Here is a 17,749-nt window from a genome sequence, read left to right on the forward strand (position 1 = left end):
TATTTAGTAAGTAAGTAAGTAAGTAAGTAAGTAAGTAAGTAAGTAAGTAAGTATACCGCCCTTCTCCAACAGGACTCAGGGCGGTGAACAGCCATGGCAAAAATACAACATATAAAATTTTAAAAAAAAATTAAAAAACATTAAATACTTTTGGCCGTCAATTTAAAATAACCCAATTAAAACCAATTATAAATTTTAAAAAATTTGAAAATTTAGTTCTATAAACTTAGAACTAAGGAGAAATTTCCTGACGGTTAGAACAATTCATCCGTGGAACAACTTGCCTCCAGAAGTTGTGAATGCTCCAACATTGGACGTTTTTAAGAAGATGTTGGATAACCATTTGTCTGAAGTGGTGTAGGGCTTCCTGCTTAAGCAGGAGGTTGGACTAGAAGACCTCCAAGGTCCCTTCCAACTCTGTTATTCTATTCCATTCCATTCCATTTATTTCTGTTCTGTTCTGTTCTGTTCTGTTCTGTTCTCCAAAGCACCTGAGGATAGGACAAGAAGCAATTAGTTCTCTGGCAGCATTCCAAGGGAGATAAGTTGGATGTTTATAAACATTCCCCTGCAAGACTGTTTGTGAAGCCTTGCGGACTGTGAATGACAATAATTCACAGCTGTACGAATAAAAGAGGTTTGCCGGGACTAAGATTGTGTTTTATGCTTTCTAAGGAAGCCTAGATCAGAACACGCCTGCTTGAAAAGCATGTCTGGGAAAGTCATACGTGCATCGTAGTACGGAGGGGCAGAGATGAGGTCCGAAAGTGTGAAAACTTTCTCGAGACGTTAATTCTTTTGGGGTTGAAAGATGATTTATTTCGGCTTTTTAAAACCGTGACCGGTTCTTATCGTTAATCCAGATGTGCATAAGTGCTGACCTTTTTTTTTTAGTTTCCTGCAAAATGATTTCATGACTTCTAGCTCAGGGAATTTGGCGGGATTATTATTATACGCAGCAATTTTTTAGTAAGAACTGTCATCACGTGCCAGATAACATAAGAACAGTTTTGTTTTGTTTTTTTTCCTAGGGATCAAGATTAGCTTTAGTTAGGGTTACTACAGAGTAAGTTACAAACGCCCCAGGATGTCTGTAGAGATTCTCAGTCATCCAAGTCATGGTTGTCCCAAAAAGAGCCTTGGTAGTACAGTGGTTTAAGGCACCCTGTTATTAAGCTGGTTATTAAGACCAGCTGCCTGCAATTACTGCAGGTTCGAATCTTGCCAAGGCTCAAGGTTGACTCAGCCTTCCATCCTTTCTAAGGTAGGTAAATTGAGGACCCAGTTTGTGGGGGCAATAAGCCGACTTTGTATAAATATACAAAAGGATGAAGGCTATTGCTTAACGCATTGTAAGCCGCCCTGAGTCTCCAGAGAAGGGCGGCATATAAATCAAATTTAAGAAAAGAAAAAAGTGCTTTTTAAAGTGGCAACTGGGACTTTCTTTGTTTTTCCTTGAAGACGTTTCGCTTCTCATCTAAGAAGCTTCTTCACCTCTGACTGGATGGTGGAGGATGGAAGGATTTACATTCCTTGCAGACAGCTGGTCTTTTGCATCCTTTTTAGGGAGTCGTTGAGGCCACTTGGAGGTGTATCTGTGTCCTCAGGATCGCCTGAGTGGTGCAAATGGGTGTGGAGTCTACAACACGGTCTTTTCAGCACTTCCAAGAAGGCTCCACACCCATTTGCACTACTCAGGTGGCCCTGAGGACACAGATAATCCTCCAAGTGGCCTCAACGGCTCTCTAAAACGATGCAAATGACCAGCTTTTCTGCAAGGAGTATCAATCTTTCCATTCGTCACCATCCAGTCGAAGCTGAAGAAGCTTCTTGGATGAGGAGCGAAACGTCTTCAAAAGAAAAAAACCAGAAAGTCCAGTTGCCTCCTGAAAAAGCATCTTTGGGACAAGCATGACCTGGAGGACGGAGAATTTCTACAGACTTTCAGCTATACAATTTGGGATGAAGTCCCTTTGAATGGTGTGGGAGTAGGAATGGATTTCCACAGGGAAAAAAAATGCAGACTCCAAAATACACTTTTGCCAACACTACTCTTTGGCCACTACTCTGTCACTTTTTTTGGGGGGGCCGTCCAGTGGTGGGTTGCCCCCGGTTCGCACCGGTTCTATAGAACCGGTAGTAAAACCGGCGGGAGGCTCCGCCCACGACGTCATCAAAACGCTTCTGTGCACGCGCAGAAGAGAGTGTGCGCGGCCCCGCTGCGAACGGGTAGTAAAGGTAAGTAGAACCCACCCCTGGGGCCATCGTAAACTTCAGTCACTAAATGAAGACTCCCTGTATTTCAAAATTAAGAAGACCTGGAGACTTGGGAAGAATGAATTGATATTGTACTCCTGTGTATCCTAAACACCAAGAGCCTTGGTGGCGCAGCAGACTAAAGTGTTGTTAAGTAGCACCAGCTGCCTTCAATTACTGCAAGTTCAAATCTCACCAGGCTCAAGGTGGACTCAGCATTCCATCCTTTCGAGGTAAGTAAAATGAGGACCCTCATTGTGGGGGCAATAAACTGTATAAAAAAGAACACCGCTTGGGGGGGGGGCAAAAGCCCTACTAAGCAGGTATATACAAAAAGTATGAAGGCTATTGCTTAATGCATTGTAAGCTGCCCTGAGTCTCCGGAGAAGGGCGGCATATAAATCGAACTAATGAATGAATGAATGAATGAATGAATGAATGAATGAATGAATGAATGAATGAATGAATAAACAAACGAACAAACAAACAAACAAATCTTTGGATAAATGCACTGGTTTCTGAACCAGGCAGACAACAAGGAATTGCAGATTGCAAATGGAAAATCCATATGCTTGTAGAGACACCTGTGTTTTATAAGCATTGCAACAGATTCCTTCGTTGAGAGGCAAAACTTTTTTTTGTGTCGTGAGTCTGGCAAGGAAAGATAGGTTCCTGCTTTAGCCTTCTTCTATTAGCAACGAAGCCAGGGTTCCAAGATTATTTTAAAATATTCTGCTCCTGTGAATAATCTGGGCCAAATCCTTGCATGCTGGAAGAGAAATGGTCTGTAGAAAAATAAATTATGACACGAAGCAACTGCAAATATATATATATATATATATATATGTGGGACTCACTTGTTGGTTGATGACTAAGAATGATTATGAGGTCATGATAATTGTGAGATACGCATTTTCAGATTCGTGGAGGGTATCAAATTGAAGAAGGTTATAGCCCAGTTGTATCTAGCGCTATATTAATCATTTTTCTGTTTAACAAAAAAATCAAAACAGTCCTAAGCCTTTTAGAAGGAGCATTAAAATTGATTGAATTAAAAAAAAACCTAAGCAAGCTATCTAATAAATTTAAAACAGGAAAGTAAATCTGTAGGTATTTCGAATCAATCAAGCAACGGGTGTATATTGCAGTACATAAAGCATATTTGTGGCCTGAAAATTTCCATAGCCCTGAAAGTTATCCTGATTATTTATTTCCTAAGGTCTCTAATCAAAATTTTTCAGGGACCACAGAATTTTGAAGTTCCACGTAAAAGGCAGGCTATTGCCAGCTGACTGGATGAGCTAGGTAGAGGAGTATTTGAGTTTTAGAAATACGGCTGTGTATAGTAATGCATGCGATCCAATACTTTAGCTTCTGTGTGCTAAGAGACAGAGATAGATAGATAGATAGATAGATAGATAGATAGATAGATAGATAGATAGATAGATAGATAGATAGATAGATAGATAGAATAGAGAGAGAGAGAGAGAGGCAGGCATATATATATGCCTCTCACTCTCTGGTTTACGTAGGAAGAACCTGGCTAAAGAGAAATACATATGTGTGTGTGTGTGTGTGTGTGTGTGTGTGTGTGTGTGTATGTTTTCTGAGGTTTTCGCAGGTGTTTGTATGTAGGTCTTTGGTTATTCGGGTTTTCTCCCGCGTAGAATTGGAAGTGTCTTGGTCAAGACACTTCCAATTCTACGCGGGAGAAAACCCGAATGACCAAAGACATATATATATTATTCGGGTTTTCTCCCATGTGTGTGTGTGTATAAATGTGTGTGTGTGTGTATATATATGTGTGTGTGTGTGTGTGTGTGTGTGTGTGTGTGTGTGTATCTGTCTTTGGTTATTTGGGTTTTCTCGGGTTTACCTTGGCGACGTTTCAACGAAATCTCATTCGTCATCTTCAGGCTGGTGTCTTCGGCCTTGTGCTTCTAGGAGCAATGTGCAATCGTGGTTGTTGCTCCTAGAAGCACATTGCTCCTAGAAGCACAAGGCCGAAGACACCAGCCTGAAGATGACGAATGAGACTTCGTCGAAACGTCGCCAAGGTACTTCCAATTTTACGCGGGAGAAAACCCGAATAACCAAAGACCTACATATTTGTTTTCTGAAAACCTCAGAAAACATACATACATATGATAGAGACAGACAGACAGGCAGAGATACCGATAAACAACAGATGGAAACTCATCAAGGAGAAAACCAACTTCTTAGAACTAAGGAGAAATTTCCTGACAGTGAGAACAATTAATCAGTGGAATGAGTTGCTTTCAGAAGTTGTGAATGCTCCATCATTGGAGGCTTTTAAGCATAAATTGGATAACCATTTGTCCAAAATTGTATAGGGTTTCCTGCTTGAGCAGAGGGTTGGACTAGAAGACCTCCAGAGTCCCTTCCAACTCTGTTACTGTGTTATTCTGTTACTTGGGTATGTGGGATCAAGCGCGTTGGATGCTTGTAAATTCATTGCTGCATGGTAGTAAGAACAGCTGCCCAACATATACAATTTCTAGTAAAGAAAGGGTTTGTTTTCAAAGCAGAGATGGTTAGCTTTATTTTGTTATGTTAGGAACTTGTATTCATCTACGTAAGCCAATTACTTGTTCTCACAGGAACAATATGTGTGACCCATGCCATGAAATGACACTTTTCTCAAATTTATGTCGCTGGATATTTGAACAACAAGTTGTTATTGGCTTCATGGATTTGTCTGGTATTTAGGCTGGAGGAAAATATTGAGGACAAAAATCTAAATCCAGAGAAGGACATTGGCCAGAATAGGAGCCTATTCTGCCTTGTACCATGTAGAGTAGTGGCCAAAAGTGTGGAAACCTTTTGGGAAAAGTATATTTTGGAGGTTTGATGGCTTATAACACCACTTTTTTGGAGCGTTTCAAGATAATCCTATTCCACTGCTGGAATGGCCTGGGAATAGCCCAGACCTTAACCCAATGGAAAATCTATGGAGCCGACTAAAGAAACTTGTTAGTCAGAAGCGACCCAGCAATAAAACCCAGTTAATAGAAGCCATCATTCCATCTTGGTTTCGCATTATAACAACTGCAGAACTCAAAGACTTGGTTCACTCCATGGGAAGACGTTGTAAGGCCATCATTCATGCTGAAGGTTACCCAACTAAGCATTAACTGACGTGATCATTTTTGTCTATCTCATTTTTTCTATGTGTTTCACTTTTCTTCTTTACACTGTCACTGCTGTTCTAATAGCAAATCCTTCCTAAAAGTTATTGCATTACATTCTTGATTAAATTATCTTTCCATTGATATATAATTTTATGGTACTGCTCCCCCCCAAAAAAGTGATGATATTAGCTAGTTTTAGAAAATATACTTTTCCCAAAAGGCTTCCACAATTTTGGCCACTACTGTTACAAGAAAGATTATAATTCAATCTTGGTTCCAGAGCCAAAGCAGCAATAATCATTCTTATCCAAGTGCAACTCGAAAACTTTTAGATAAAATGGAAAGAATATAATTGGAGGAGGAAAAAAAAAGACACTTAAAGACTGGGAGCCAAAAGATGCATTTTCTATTTTGCTATGGGAGTGTATGAGTTTTCTTTTTCTTCCTTTGAAGGAATGGTCATGCCATCAACTGTTTTTTTTAAAAAAAGCGTCTTCAAATAAAAAGAAGCTATGATGTGCTACATTTAAAAAAAAAAAACATTGCCTTTGACAAAGTTGTAGGGCACGGGTGTCGAACTCGATTTCATTGAGGGCCGCATCAGGGTTGTGTTTGATCTCACGGGCCGGGGAGGCGTGGCCAGGGTGGGCGTGGCCATCTCAACGTCACTCGTCGAGGTTCCGTTTTCGGCCACGATGGCTTCCTGCAGCCCTCTGCCAGCGAAAATGGAGCTCGGGGGCGCCCTATGGGACCCCATTTTCAGCCATTATGTCCTCCTCGTGATGGCCCCCCGAACTCCGTTTTCACTGGCAGGGGGCTGCAGGAGGCTATAGCGGCTGAAAACGGAGCTTGGGAGGGGCGTGTGCAGCCCTACTGAGCTTCGTTTTCGCTAGCAGATGTACCACGGACTGGTCCTTCGCTGTTTCAAGGGTGACCCCACAGGCCAGATCTAAGCACCCTTGAGTTTGGCACCCCTGTTGTAGGGGAAGGAGTGGTAGCATCTGGGGGCAGGGTCAAAAGAGGGATCAGCCTAGAATCCCTAAGTAGCCGCAAGGGAACGAAACCCAACCTCCCTTGAATTCTATTGACCCTTATCTTAACTCCAAGTAGATGCTAACCCTTAGTTGAGAAGATTCCTGTGCATAGGCATGAGTAGCAATAAATAAGCTTAATTGGACCTTCACGTGTGACAGACGTGGCCATATTTTGGATGTCCTTCACAGCCTACCACCGTGATGGCGAACCTATGGCACACGTCTCAGAGGTGGCATGTGCACCGTCTCTGTGGGCATGTGCGCCGTCGCCAGTTGGTCTTTGTGGGCACTGGAGCACTGGAAAATGGCCTAAAAACAACCAGAAAATGGCCCAAAAATGGCCTGAAAACAGCCTGAAAATCAGCCAGAAAACAGCCCTTAAAATGGCCTGAAAACAGTCCCAAAAACGTCCTGAAAATAGCCCCGAAAATGGCCTGAAAACAGCCAGGAAATGGCCCCCAAATGGCCCCCAAACCAGCCAGAAAACTGGCCAGAAAACAGCCCTTAAAATGGCCTGAAAACAGCCCAAAAACAGCCCTTAAAATGGCCTGAAAACAGCCAGGAAATGGCCCCCAAACCAGCCTGAAAACAGCCAGAAAACTGGTCAGAAAACAGCCCTTAAAACAGCCTAAAAACATCCTGAAAATGGCCCTGAAAATGGCCTGAAAACAGCCTGAAAACTGGTCAGAAAACAGCCCTTAAAACGGCCTGAAAACAGCCTGAAAACAGCCAGAAAACAAGCCTTAAAATGGCCTGAAAACAGTCCAAAAAGCGTCCTGAAAATAGCCCTTAAAATGGCCTGAAAACAGCCAGGAAATGGCCCCAAAATGGCCCCCAAACCAGCCTGAAAACAGCCAGAAAACCGGCCAGAAAACAGCCCTTAAAATGGCCTGAAAACAGCCAAAAAAACATCCTGAAAATGGCCCTGAAAATGGCCTGAAAACAGCCAGGAAATGATCCAGAAATGGCCCCAAAACCAGCATGAAAACTGGTCAGAAAACAGCCCTTAAAACGGCCTGAAAACAGCTTTAAAAAGTCCTCAAAATGGCCCTGAAAACAGCCAGAAAACAGGCCTTAAAACGGCCTGAAAACAGCCCAAAAACAGCCCTTAAAATGGCCTGAAAACAGTCCCAAAAACGTCCTGAAAATGGCCTGAAAACAGCCAGGAAATGGCCCCAAAATGGCCCCCAAACCAGCCTGAAAACAGCCAGAAAACTGGCCAGAAAACAGCCTTTAAAATGGCCTGAAAACAGCCAAAAAAACATCCTGAAAATGGCCCTGAAAATGGCCTGAAAACAGCCAGGAAATTGCCCAGAAATGGCCCCCAAACCAGCCTGAAAACTGGTCAGAAAACAGCCCTTAAAACGGCCTGAAAACAGCCTAAAAACCATCCTCAAAATGGCCCTGAAAACAGCCTGAAAACAGCCAGAAAACAGGCCTGAAAACGGCCTGAAAACAGGCCTGAAAACAGCCTAAAAACCGTCCTCAAAATGCCCCTGAAAACAGCCAGAAAACAGGCCTGAAAACAGCCAGAAAACAGGCCTGAAAACAGCCTGAAAACAGGCCTGAAAACAGCCTAAAAACCGTCCTCAAAATGGCCCCAAAACTAGCCTGAAACCAGCCAGAAACCAGGCCTGAAAACGGCCTGAAAACAGTCCAAAGACGGCCCAAAAAATGGCCTGAAAATGGCCCAAAAATGACCAAAAAACAGGCATGTGTGCACTGGCCAGCTGGTTTTGGGGTTTCCGGTGCTCCCTGTACACACATGCACACGTGTTCTGGTTTGGGCACTTGGTGCCGAAAAGGTTCGCCATCACTGGCCTTACACAAGTGATTTCTCAACAGTCGCTTCCTACTCTAGCCCGTTGCCCTCGTCTGAAGAATTGTTGCTCTTCAAAGGACTGTCGTACGGAAAGGGAGGAAAAAACAGGGAATATATTTTAGCACAAGAGATCGAGTCTATTGGTATGTAAACAGATTTTCAATATAGTTCAGAAGTCATTTCTGATCTAAGGAGATCTGGCTTTTTCCCCAAGTGTTAGGATAAGGTGAGGTGGATATGTTTTACTTGGCTCTTATTCTACAGATTGTCTAGGACTGGATATGAAATTCTATATTCCCAGGTTTAAGAATAACAGAATTGGAAAGGACCTTGGAGGTCTGGTCTGGTCTGGTCTGGTCTAGAACAGAACAGAACAGAACAACAACAGAACAGAACAGAACAGTTCTTTATTGGCCAAGTGTGATTGGACACACAAGGAATTTGTCTTTGGTGCATACGCTCTCGGAGTACATAAAAGAAAAGATACGTTCGTCAAGAATCATAAGGTACACATACATAGATACACACACACAGAGCTGAGGAAAATCACATACCACTGTCCGTATCTCCCACTATCGAACTTGAAAATTGAAGAGCCCTCTCTCAACAGAGGGGGAGGGATTATCTATCTCCAATCTACAATACAGTCCTTTCAGCAATTCCAAGAAGAAGGCTCCACACCCATTTGCGCTACTCAGGTGACTCTGAGGACACAGACAATCCTCCAAGTGGCCTCAACGACTCTCTAAAAAGGATGCAAATGACCAGCTGTCTGCAAGGACTATCAATCCATCCATTCCCCACCATCCGGTCAGAGCTGAAGAAGCTTCTTGGATGAGAAGGGAAACCCCTTCAAAGAAAAACAAGAAATTCCAGTTGCCTCTTGGAAAAAGTACCTTTGGGACAACCTTGTAGATGACTCTATTCAAGGAGGATGGCTGAAACATTAGGGTTGTGTTTTTGGCATTTTAAGTGTTCTCTCATTGTTAATGGTGGTTGGGAGCTACCTGGAGTTGTGTTTTTTTGGAGGGGCAACCATGCAAACCTTTTAAATAAATAAATAAACCCTTGGCACTATGGCTGATGTGCCTCAACAGTTCGACGCGACTATTGTATGTCCAGCATTCACTGCAAAGATTTCTTCCAGATCGAATATTGGAAGTTGCATTTTTTTTTAAAACTAATCCTGGGGTGGAAAAAAAAAGACATTTCCCCATTATTTAGCTTTTGCTATAGGAAGCTAGATTAATTCAAACCGCCTTATTCTTTTTCATCCATCGCTAGCTGCCATATGTCTTCATCTTATTTCACTTACAATCTCTTTTGAAAAAAGAGCATGTAGACATGATGTTTGCCAACAATACAAGTTGAGCGTTGCGAGCCGTTTGTGGTTCCAAATAATTCATCATTTGAGTACTGAGAGGAGGCTGGGAAAGGCCTTGGTTGATTTATTTAAATAGTTAAACGTCTGCCGAAGTGAAACAAAACCTTTCAACAGGTTGCCAAAGATCTCGGATATTCTTTACTCGGCTCTCATTTTCCAGATTATATTTTTGTGCTCTGTCGCTAAATCATAGCCATCTCTTTCCGACCCCATGGATCGTAGCACGCCAGCTCCCCTGTCTTCCCCTTTCTCCTGCTGTTTTCCCAAATTCAAGATTATTGCGTTGATGAGGCTATCTAACCTTTTCATCCCTCGGCCGTCCCCTTCCTCCTCCTGCCTTCCATCTTCCCCAACATCAGGGTCTTCTCCAACGAGTCCTCTCTTCTCATTTGGTGGCCAAAGTACTTGAGCTTCAGGTTCAAGATCTGTCCTTCCAAAGGACAGGCAGGGTTGATTTCTTGTAGGATCTACTGATTGGATCTCCTTGCAATTGAAGGGACTCTCAAGAGTCTTCTTCCAGCATCCACAATTCGAAGGCATCAATTCTTTGGCACTCAGTCGTCCTTATGGTCTAACTCTCACAGCCATTACATTACTAACAAGGACTGTGCTGTAGACTGGAGCTAGATGATGTTGTATCCCTCCCCCTTTGTTGAGAGAGGGCTGTTCAATTTTGACAATAGATGGTCTCTTTGACCCCTCTTTCTAACCAGCGGTCCTCTCTGTCTAAAATGTGGACTTTGCTATCTTCAAAAGAGTGGTCTTTGTCTTTTAAATGCAGATGGACCGCTGAATCTTGTCCTGATGGCAAGAAATCAACCCTCCTATGTTGTGCCATGTGTTTGTGAAGTGGTTGTTTTGTTTCCCCAATGTACAGATCTGCATATGGCTCACTGCATATTGTACTGCATATACCATCAACATTACTAACAGATTATATAGGACTGGATATAAGTTTCCAAGAGTGGCCTTTATTCTGTCCCTGTCTCACACACACACACCAGCAGTCGGAGTCACAACAGCCTTCTAGAGCTGGAGACACCTCTGAGATTGATGGGGTCACGCTTGGACTTCAGGACAAGATTTACAACATTGAACTCCTTCTTAATCCAGCTTTGGAGTTGGATAACTATACAACCTCAGTGGCAAGTGAGGTCACTGATCAGATTTGGCTGATAAACCTTGACATACATTTTCCCCAGTGCTCCTTGTACGAGTAACCTTAAAAAGGTAAAGATTCCCCTCGCACATATGTGCTAGCCGTTCCCGACTCTAGGGGACGGTGCTCATCTCCGTTTCAAAGCCGAAGAGCCAGCGCTTTCCGAAGACGTCTCCATGGTCATGTGGCCGGCATGACTAAACTCCAAAGACGCATGGAACGCTGTCACCTTCCCACCAAAGGTGGTCCCTATTTTTCTACTTGCATTTTTTTTTTACGTGCTTTCATACTGCTAGGTTGGCAGAGGCTGGGACAAGTCACAGGAGCTCACTCCATTACGCGGCACTAGGGATTCGAACCGCTGAACCGCCGACCTTTCGATCGACAAGCTCAGCGTCTTACCCACTGAGCCACCGTGTCCCGCTTAGGAGTAACCTTAAGTGTACATTATTGTGGTGAACTTAAGTGTAAGTGACCCAGAATGCATCTTCTAGAAGTAGCTTCATCACCCCATACCAAAACAGCTGCGTTATCTTGCAAAGAATTTCTTTTCTTTCTCCTGGTTAAATACCATGGTTGCAAAACAACAATCCTCTTATAAATGGCTAGAAGCAAATATTAGTAGACAAACTAAAGAAACTCAAAGTGGAATAGCTGTTATCTGGTTAAGCTTTGATGTGGAACAACCATCCTTCAGAGAGAAGATAAATTTCAGACCGACATTCGGAGGATATTTTGTTCATCAATGGTAGATGGTCATTTTGTAAAAAGAAAAAAAATCAAAGTTCATAGATAGGAAACATCTGGCTTTCCAGCCAGAAGAAATTTAAAGGAGCGGTATGGTATGTTGGGTTTATTTATTTATTATTAATTTTTTTTAAAAAAAATAATTTTTATTAAACAATTTTGTTTTTTTGTTTGAAAACAAAAAATAATCGTTTACAATTTTTTTCTTTTCAACAATTTCGCATCGGTAGACATTTCTTACTTATCCATTTTTTCTCCCTTATTTCAATTTATCCTTTATACCTATATTTCTAATATTGATTTATTTACATATATACCTATAAATAACAGTGTACACAATTTCGTTTCTACAATCTGCATCTTTTCTGTTTCCTCTTATTTGTTATTACATTTCCATTCCTATACCTTCCTCATTTGCTCTTTCCTTGCCTTTTATCTCTGTCCTCTAACCATTCATACCATTTTTCCCACACTATATAATATTCTGTTTCCTCTATTTCTTGTATTTTTTTTATTTTTTTTTGTAAGTTTGATCTTTAGCTCTAGGCTGGATCTCTCCTTGATGGGTTTCCATCCGTTGCTTCTTTTTTATTTTTATTTTTATTTTTATTTTTTAATTTGATTTATATGCCGCCCTTCTCTGGAGACTCAGGGCGGCTTGCAATGCGTTAAGCAATAGCCTTCATACTATTGTATATTTGTACAAAGTCAGCTTATTGCCCCCACAAACTGGGTCCTCAATTTACTACCTTAGGAAGGATGGAAGGCTGAGTCAACCTTGAGCCTTGGTGAGATTCGAACTTACAGTAATTGCAGACAGCTGGTGTTAATCACAATGCTAACAGTCTGCTGAGCCACCAGGCCCGCTTCTTGCCCTGCCTTCTGGTGCTTTGGAGAACAGGTTGACCCCCTCTTCTTTGTGGCAGCCCCTCAAATAATATTGGAAGACTGCTATCATATCTCCCCTTTTCATTAGACTAGACATCCCCAATCCCAATCTTCATATGACAATTACTAACATCTCAATAGAGAGTCATACACGATATGAATAATTGGCTTATTTGTATCATGAAACGTGGTTGATTCATTGTTGAGCTACACTGTCCCAGTGCAGTTGTCTCATTTGGCCAGAGGTGGGCATTGTGTAGGTTGTCCCAAGTTGGACCCATGCCTTCTACTCATCCCGCTTCCAGTTCAGGAGACATTGGAAGCCCAAGTTCTCAAGATCTTTGTAGATACTGATCTTGTCTCGCACAATTGTGTTTGTCAGCTTTTGTAAACCTTTTCTTTTTGTTGTTGTTGTTGTCCCAAGTCAATAGCTTTGAGGCTTGGGGAGGGAGGTGTGGTGCGCTTAGAGGAAACCATTTCTAATCCATGTGTGTGACTGATGATAATGTTGCCACCCTCCTTTCTTTGTGACAGGTTGTTGAATTCCATATTGCCCGGATTGATCGCAAAGATCAACAGATCGCCAACTCCCATTGCAGGACTGGTGAGTATCTGTAAGTGAGATCCTTCAGTTGTCGTGTTACTTCTGTGTTGTGTTTTTCCAGAAATGTGTTCTAAAAAGGCAACACTGGAACACATTCTGCTAAACCTGGGCAGCCCTGTTGAGAAAATATCCAATTAGTGTTGTCGTTCAATTTTGACATTAATGGCCTCTTCGACCCCTCTTTCAAACCAGTGCTCCTCTCTGTCCAAAATGTGGACTTGGCTGTCTTCAAAAGAGTGGTCTGTGTCTTTCAAATGCAGGTGGACTGCTGAATCGTGTCCTGACGGGTTTGTTCTCTTATGTTGCGCCATGCGTTTATGAAGCGGTTGTTTTGTTTCCCCAATCTGCAGATCTGCACATCGCTCACTGTATTGTACTGCATATACCACGTTGCTCAGTTTGTCTCTGGGTATCTTATCCTTGGGGTGGACAAGCTTCTGCCTTAGTGTGCATTCTTGGGTTTGAAGTATGCACGTATGTTGTGTTGGCTTTTATTAAAATTAACCTCAAAATTGACGAAGAAGGTGAAGAAGGAAGCAAGACGCACAGGGGGATAGAGGCGGAATTTGAACTTATTCAAAAACGGTCACAGCCGAGAAAGATCTGAATTGAAGTTCAACTCCGTGGCAAAAGCAACCACTTTTACTCACACTTTGAAGTCCCGAGATGTGATTGACACAGAAGGATTTGTCTTCGGGATGGTGTTTTTTGTTTTAATTCCTCACTTTGAAACAGTCTCGGAGAGAAGGAATTTGTTGTTGTTTGGGGCTTATCAAGTTTTCTTTGATGGATGGAGAGACGTTTATGGCATGACTTCAGTTCCTTACACTACTCCGGTGGGAATTGAGACATTTACAGCCCTGGGTGTAGAGAGTAGGAATAATAGTTGGGAATAATAGTAGGAAATAGCAGAGGCAAAACTGAAAGGTTGAACTGCACGCCCCTTGGCTCCTGTCTCGGTTCGGCTCTGGATTAACATTCCCAGTAAGTGGCTAAAATGTTGGTTTATGCCTTTGAAATATTTGATACCTACAAAGAAAGAACAGCCTTTGGACAAAAGCTGGGAGTCTTCTTCCAGTTCTCACTACCACTTTCAAAGAAAATCCCAGAAACAGTGCTGGTATTCAGCCGGTTCGGATCAGTTCAGGCGAACCGGTAGTGTCGACCTGTGGGTGGACCCGTCCCGGCGCTATGCCGTCCTATTTAGCCACGTTTTCTAAGCCGCGCGCATGCGTGCAAGCCATGCGTGCGAGCAAAGCGAATGCGCTGAAGGCTGGGCAAATGTACGGAAGGCCGGTGCACACATTTTCGGTGCGCGGCAAACCGGTGATAAAATTTTGTGTTAATAATAAAAATGGATCCCGGAAATCGGAGATGTATTAAATTGCTTATTTCTGAGCTTTGATTTGGTAGAAGGATGTGTCGGAATTTGGTGGAGTGGTGCGGTGGCCTAGAGGCGGAGCTCTGACCCTCACAATCAGGAGGCTGTGAGTTCGATCCTAGGTAGAGGCAGATATTTCTCTCTCTGGACACGATGAGAATTATATCTGCTGAACAAAACTCCGCATTGGTGACAGGAAAGGCATCCGGCCATTCAAACTAGCTCTGTTCAGTTGCCCAGATTCCACCCCCGCAAGGGATTATGGGTTCGTTAAAAGAAGATGATGATGTGTAGGAATTTGGTGGGAGGGGAAAAATTGCGACGGAAATACCTAACAGCTACTCCCGTTTTGGTCGTCATGCTGCATTTGGGGGGTCCTTGGTGCTTTCTGATGTCGCAACGGTTGTAAGTGTGAAAAACAGTCACAAGTCCACTTTGTTCAGCTCTGCCGTAACTTTGATCAGTCACTAAACAAACTGTTGTAATTCGGGAACTACTTGTTTATTGCTTGGCCTATGAATCAGAGATCTTGGGCAGTGTTGTGTGTTGTGTTGTGTTGTGTTTTTGTGTGTGTGTATGTGTGTGTCAGTCCAAGATTACATCAGTCAATGAATCAGTTAAATCTCTTTCCAAGCAGAATATCACAGGAAAAAGCTGGAAAGTTGCATTTTATAATAGATTACAATTACACAACTGGCAATTTTTTTTTTCTGAAGAATTTGCATGGGTGTAGACATTGGCACTTAATCAGGATTTCCATTTTTGTTTTGGAAAGAATGTTATGCCAGCCCAAAGCAGATTACTCTAGGCATATTTGGGACAGTCATTGTTCTGCTAATGAATAACAATTTCTTTCAGTTTTTGCATTCATACCACACACACACACACACACACACACAAGACTTTCCCCCATTTCAGTGATGGGTTTCTCCTGGTTCGGCCCGGTTCGGCTGAGCCGGTAGCGGTGATGCTATTACGTCACCGAACCGGTTCTCTTTCTTCGGGAGCTGGGTCCTCCCGCCCGCCCCCGCGTTATTCCGACTTTATATTTCTTCTTTTTTCGCCCAGCTGAGAGGTGCGGCAGAGCGGATTGCCGCACCTCAGCTGGGCAGATTCGCAACGCGCTTGCGCAAAGCACGCAACCAAAGAGGCGATCGCGCGCAAAGCGCACGCACAAAGAGAACCGGTAGTAAAGCCAGTAAGAACCCACTCCTGCCCCATTTGTACATCGCATTTTCGCTTTATAATCCCTTCGCGCTATGAGCAGTGTTTAACCCCATTTTCCATTTTGCAAAATTCTGTTTTGTATTGGAAATAGCCAGTGCCTTGTCCTTAATCCTTATTTTGCAAGGAGGGAAGTTTTGCTGATTTTCAACACTGAACAATAGATGGGACTTGCAATTCTTGTGCTGTTTTAAGCTGCGGTTGGATTAAGTATAGGTAATTGAATAAAATCTACCTGGATTTGCGTGAGGTAGTACGAAACGAACGGTACCCATTGGATTCACACAAAAACTCTAAGCCAAAATAGAATATACTATAATAATATGGCTCATTGCTAACTTTCTGCAGTCATGGATTACTGAGCAAATATTTGGAAAATATAAAACCTGTTATCATTAGGAATATGGGAATGTACTTTTATGGCGAACAAAAGGATTTTTCTTCCATATCTACATATTTTTCTATTCCCTTCATTTATTACTCTTAGCGTGTAAATGTAGATTCTAAAATAATTAAAAGCTGAAAAGCTTTATTCCTAATCATTTCTAAATCCAAGGTTACGAAGTTCAGTGGTCCTTGCCTTAGCAACAGCTCATTTAGTGACCGTTCAAAGTTACGATGGGCCTGAAAAATATCACTTAGGACCGTTTTTCACAGTTATGACCATCTCCATGGTCATGAGATCCAAATTCAGATGCTTGCCAGCCGATTCATATTTATGACCGTTGCTATTTCCCGGGGTCACGCGATCTATCCCCTTTTGCGACTTATTGACAAGCAAAGTCAACGGGGAAACCAGATTCGCTTAACGACGGGGTTACTAACTTATCAACCTCAGCGATTTGCTTAACAACGGCGTCAGGAGAGGTTGTAAAATGGAGCAAAACGCACTTAACGGATTTCTCACTTAACAGATTTCTCACTGAAATGTCGGGCTCAATTCTGGTCATCAGTCAAGGACCACCTAAGAGAGTTTTCTAAAACAGTTTTGATTGTTCGCTTCCTACTAAACTTTTCTGCAGTTCAACAGATTGATTTCCCATCCTGTCCTAAGGCTCCCCCCCTTTTTTTTTCCACATCAATTTTTTTTTTAAAAAAAAAATATGGCTGTTAAGGAACAAAGAAACTGCAAGCAGAATCTTTTCCCTATTCCTTAGTTCAGTCTCATTCTTCTTCTTCTTCTTTTTTAATTATTAAAATAACAATCTACTTGGTTGAAAATAACATGGTATTTAAAAAAGACACGAAATCCTTTATTATTTTTTTTCCCCTTCTTTGTTATCTCGGAAGACTTAAAACCATCTGCTAAAGTCAGCAGATGCTTTTGTGTCTCTGCCCACAGACAAATTTAAGGAAATGGCATTTGAAGAGAGGAAAAGAAAACCAGATTTTTTGGGGGGGGGGGGAAATTGGCAGGTTTATGGGGCCTGAGGATAAAACCTTGTGTTTTTATCCTCTTCTGCAGAACTAAAAATATTCAGCTTGGGTTGATGGAGAAGCTCACGTTTCTTACCAACAATTCTAGCGGCCTATGACTGGAATCTACTTTTCAAAAAAGGTTGTCCTTGACTTATGACCACAGGTGAACCCCCACATTTCTGTTGTTAAGTGAGCACATTGGTCAAGTCAGATTTGCCCCATTTTACATCCTTTTATATAAGTGAATCACTGCACTTGAGAAGTCAGGAATCCGGTTGTGAAGGGAATCTGGCTTCCCCATCGACTTAGCGATGGTCGCAAAAGGGGATCATGTGACCTTGGTCGCAAAAGGGGATCACAGGACTTTGGGACACAGCGATCATAAAGTACAAACCGGTTGCCAAGCATTTGAATTGTGAGCATGGGGATGCTTCGAAGATTGTAACTGTGAAAAAGTGTCATAAGCAGTGGTGGGATTCTACCAGTTCGGCCTGCTTCGGCCGAACTGGTAGCTCCGACAATCGGCTGGGAGTGAACTGGTTGGCCTGACAATCAGATGGGGGCCCACCCACCCGCCCGTGCTGTTTTCCTACTTTTATCTCCTCAGCTGATTCGCGTGGCGGAGCCGAATCATCTGTGTTACTCCTCAGAAGAAACTCAGAAGTGAAGATTTGTTCAA

The 17,749-nt window shown here is 42.5% G+C and overlaps 1 protein-coding gene across 11 annotated transcripts in view; it reads left to right on the forward strand.

Annotated features, from left to right (window-relative positions):
• Positions 1 to 17,749, forward strand: part of LIMCH1 (LIM and calponin homology domains 1) — a 207,474-nt gene that overhangs the window by 73,390 nt on the left and 116,335 nt on the right. For 9 of the 11 annotated variants that reach the window (XM_087875476.1, XM_087875478.1, XM_087875473.1 and 6 more), the window contains one exon: positions 12,977 to 13,046. In XM_087875476.1, coding sequence (XP_087731602.1) covers positions 12,977 to 13,046 — 70 coding nt within the window. Of the gene's footprint in view, positions 1 to 12,976; positions 13,057 to 17,749 lie in introns of all 11 variants that reach the window. The other 2 variants (XM_087875471.1, XM_087875475.1) reach the window with 1 other exon arrangement.

This window comes from Pantherophis guttatus, chromosome 8 (genome assembly GCF_059756535.1).
Source record: "Pantherophis guttatus breed Tessera chromosome 8, ASM5975653v1, whole genome shotgun sequence".
NCBI classification, from domain to species: Eukaryota; Metazoa; Chordata; class Lepidosauria; order Squamata; family Colubridae; genus Pantherophis; species Pantherophis guttatus.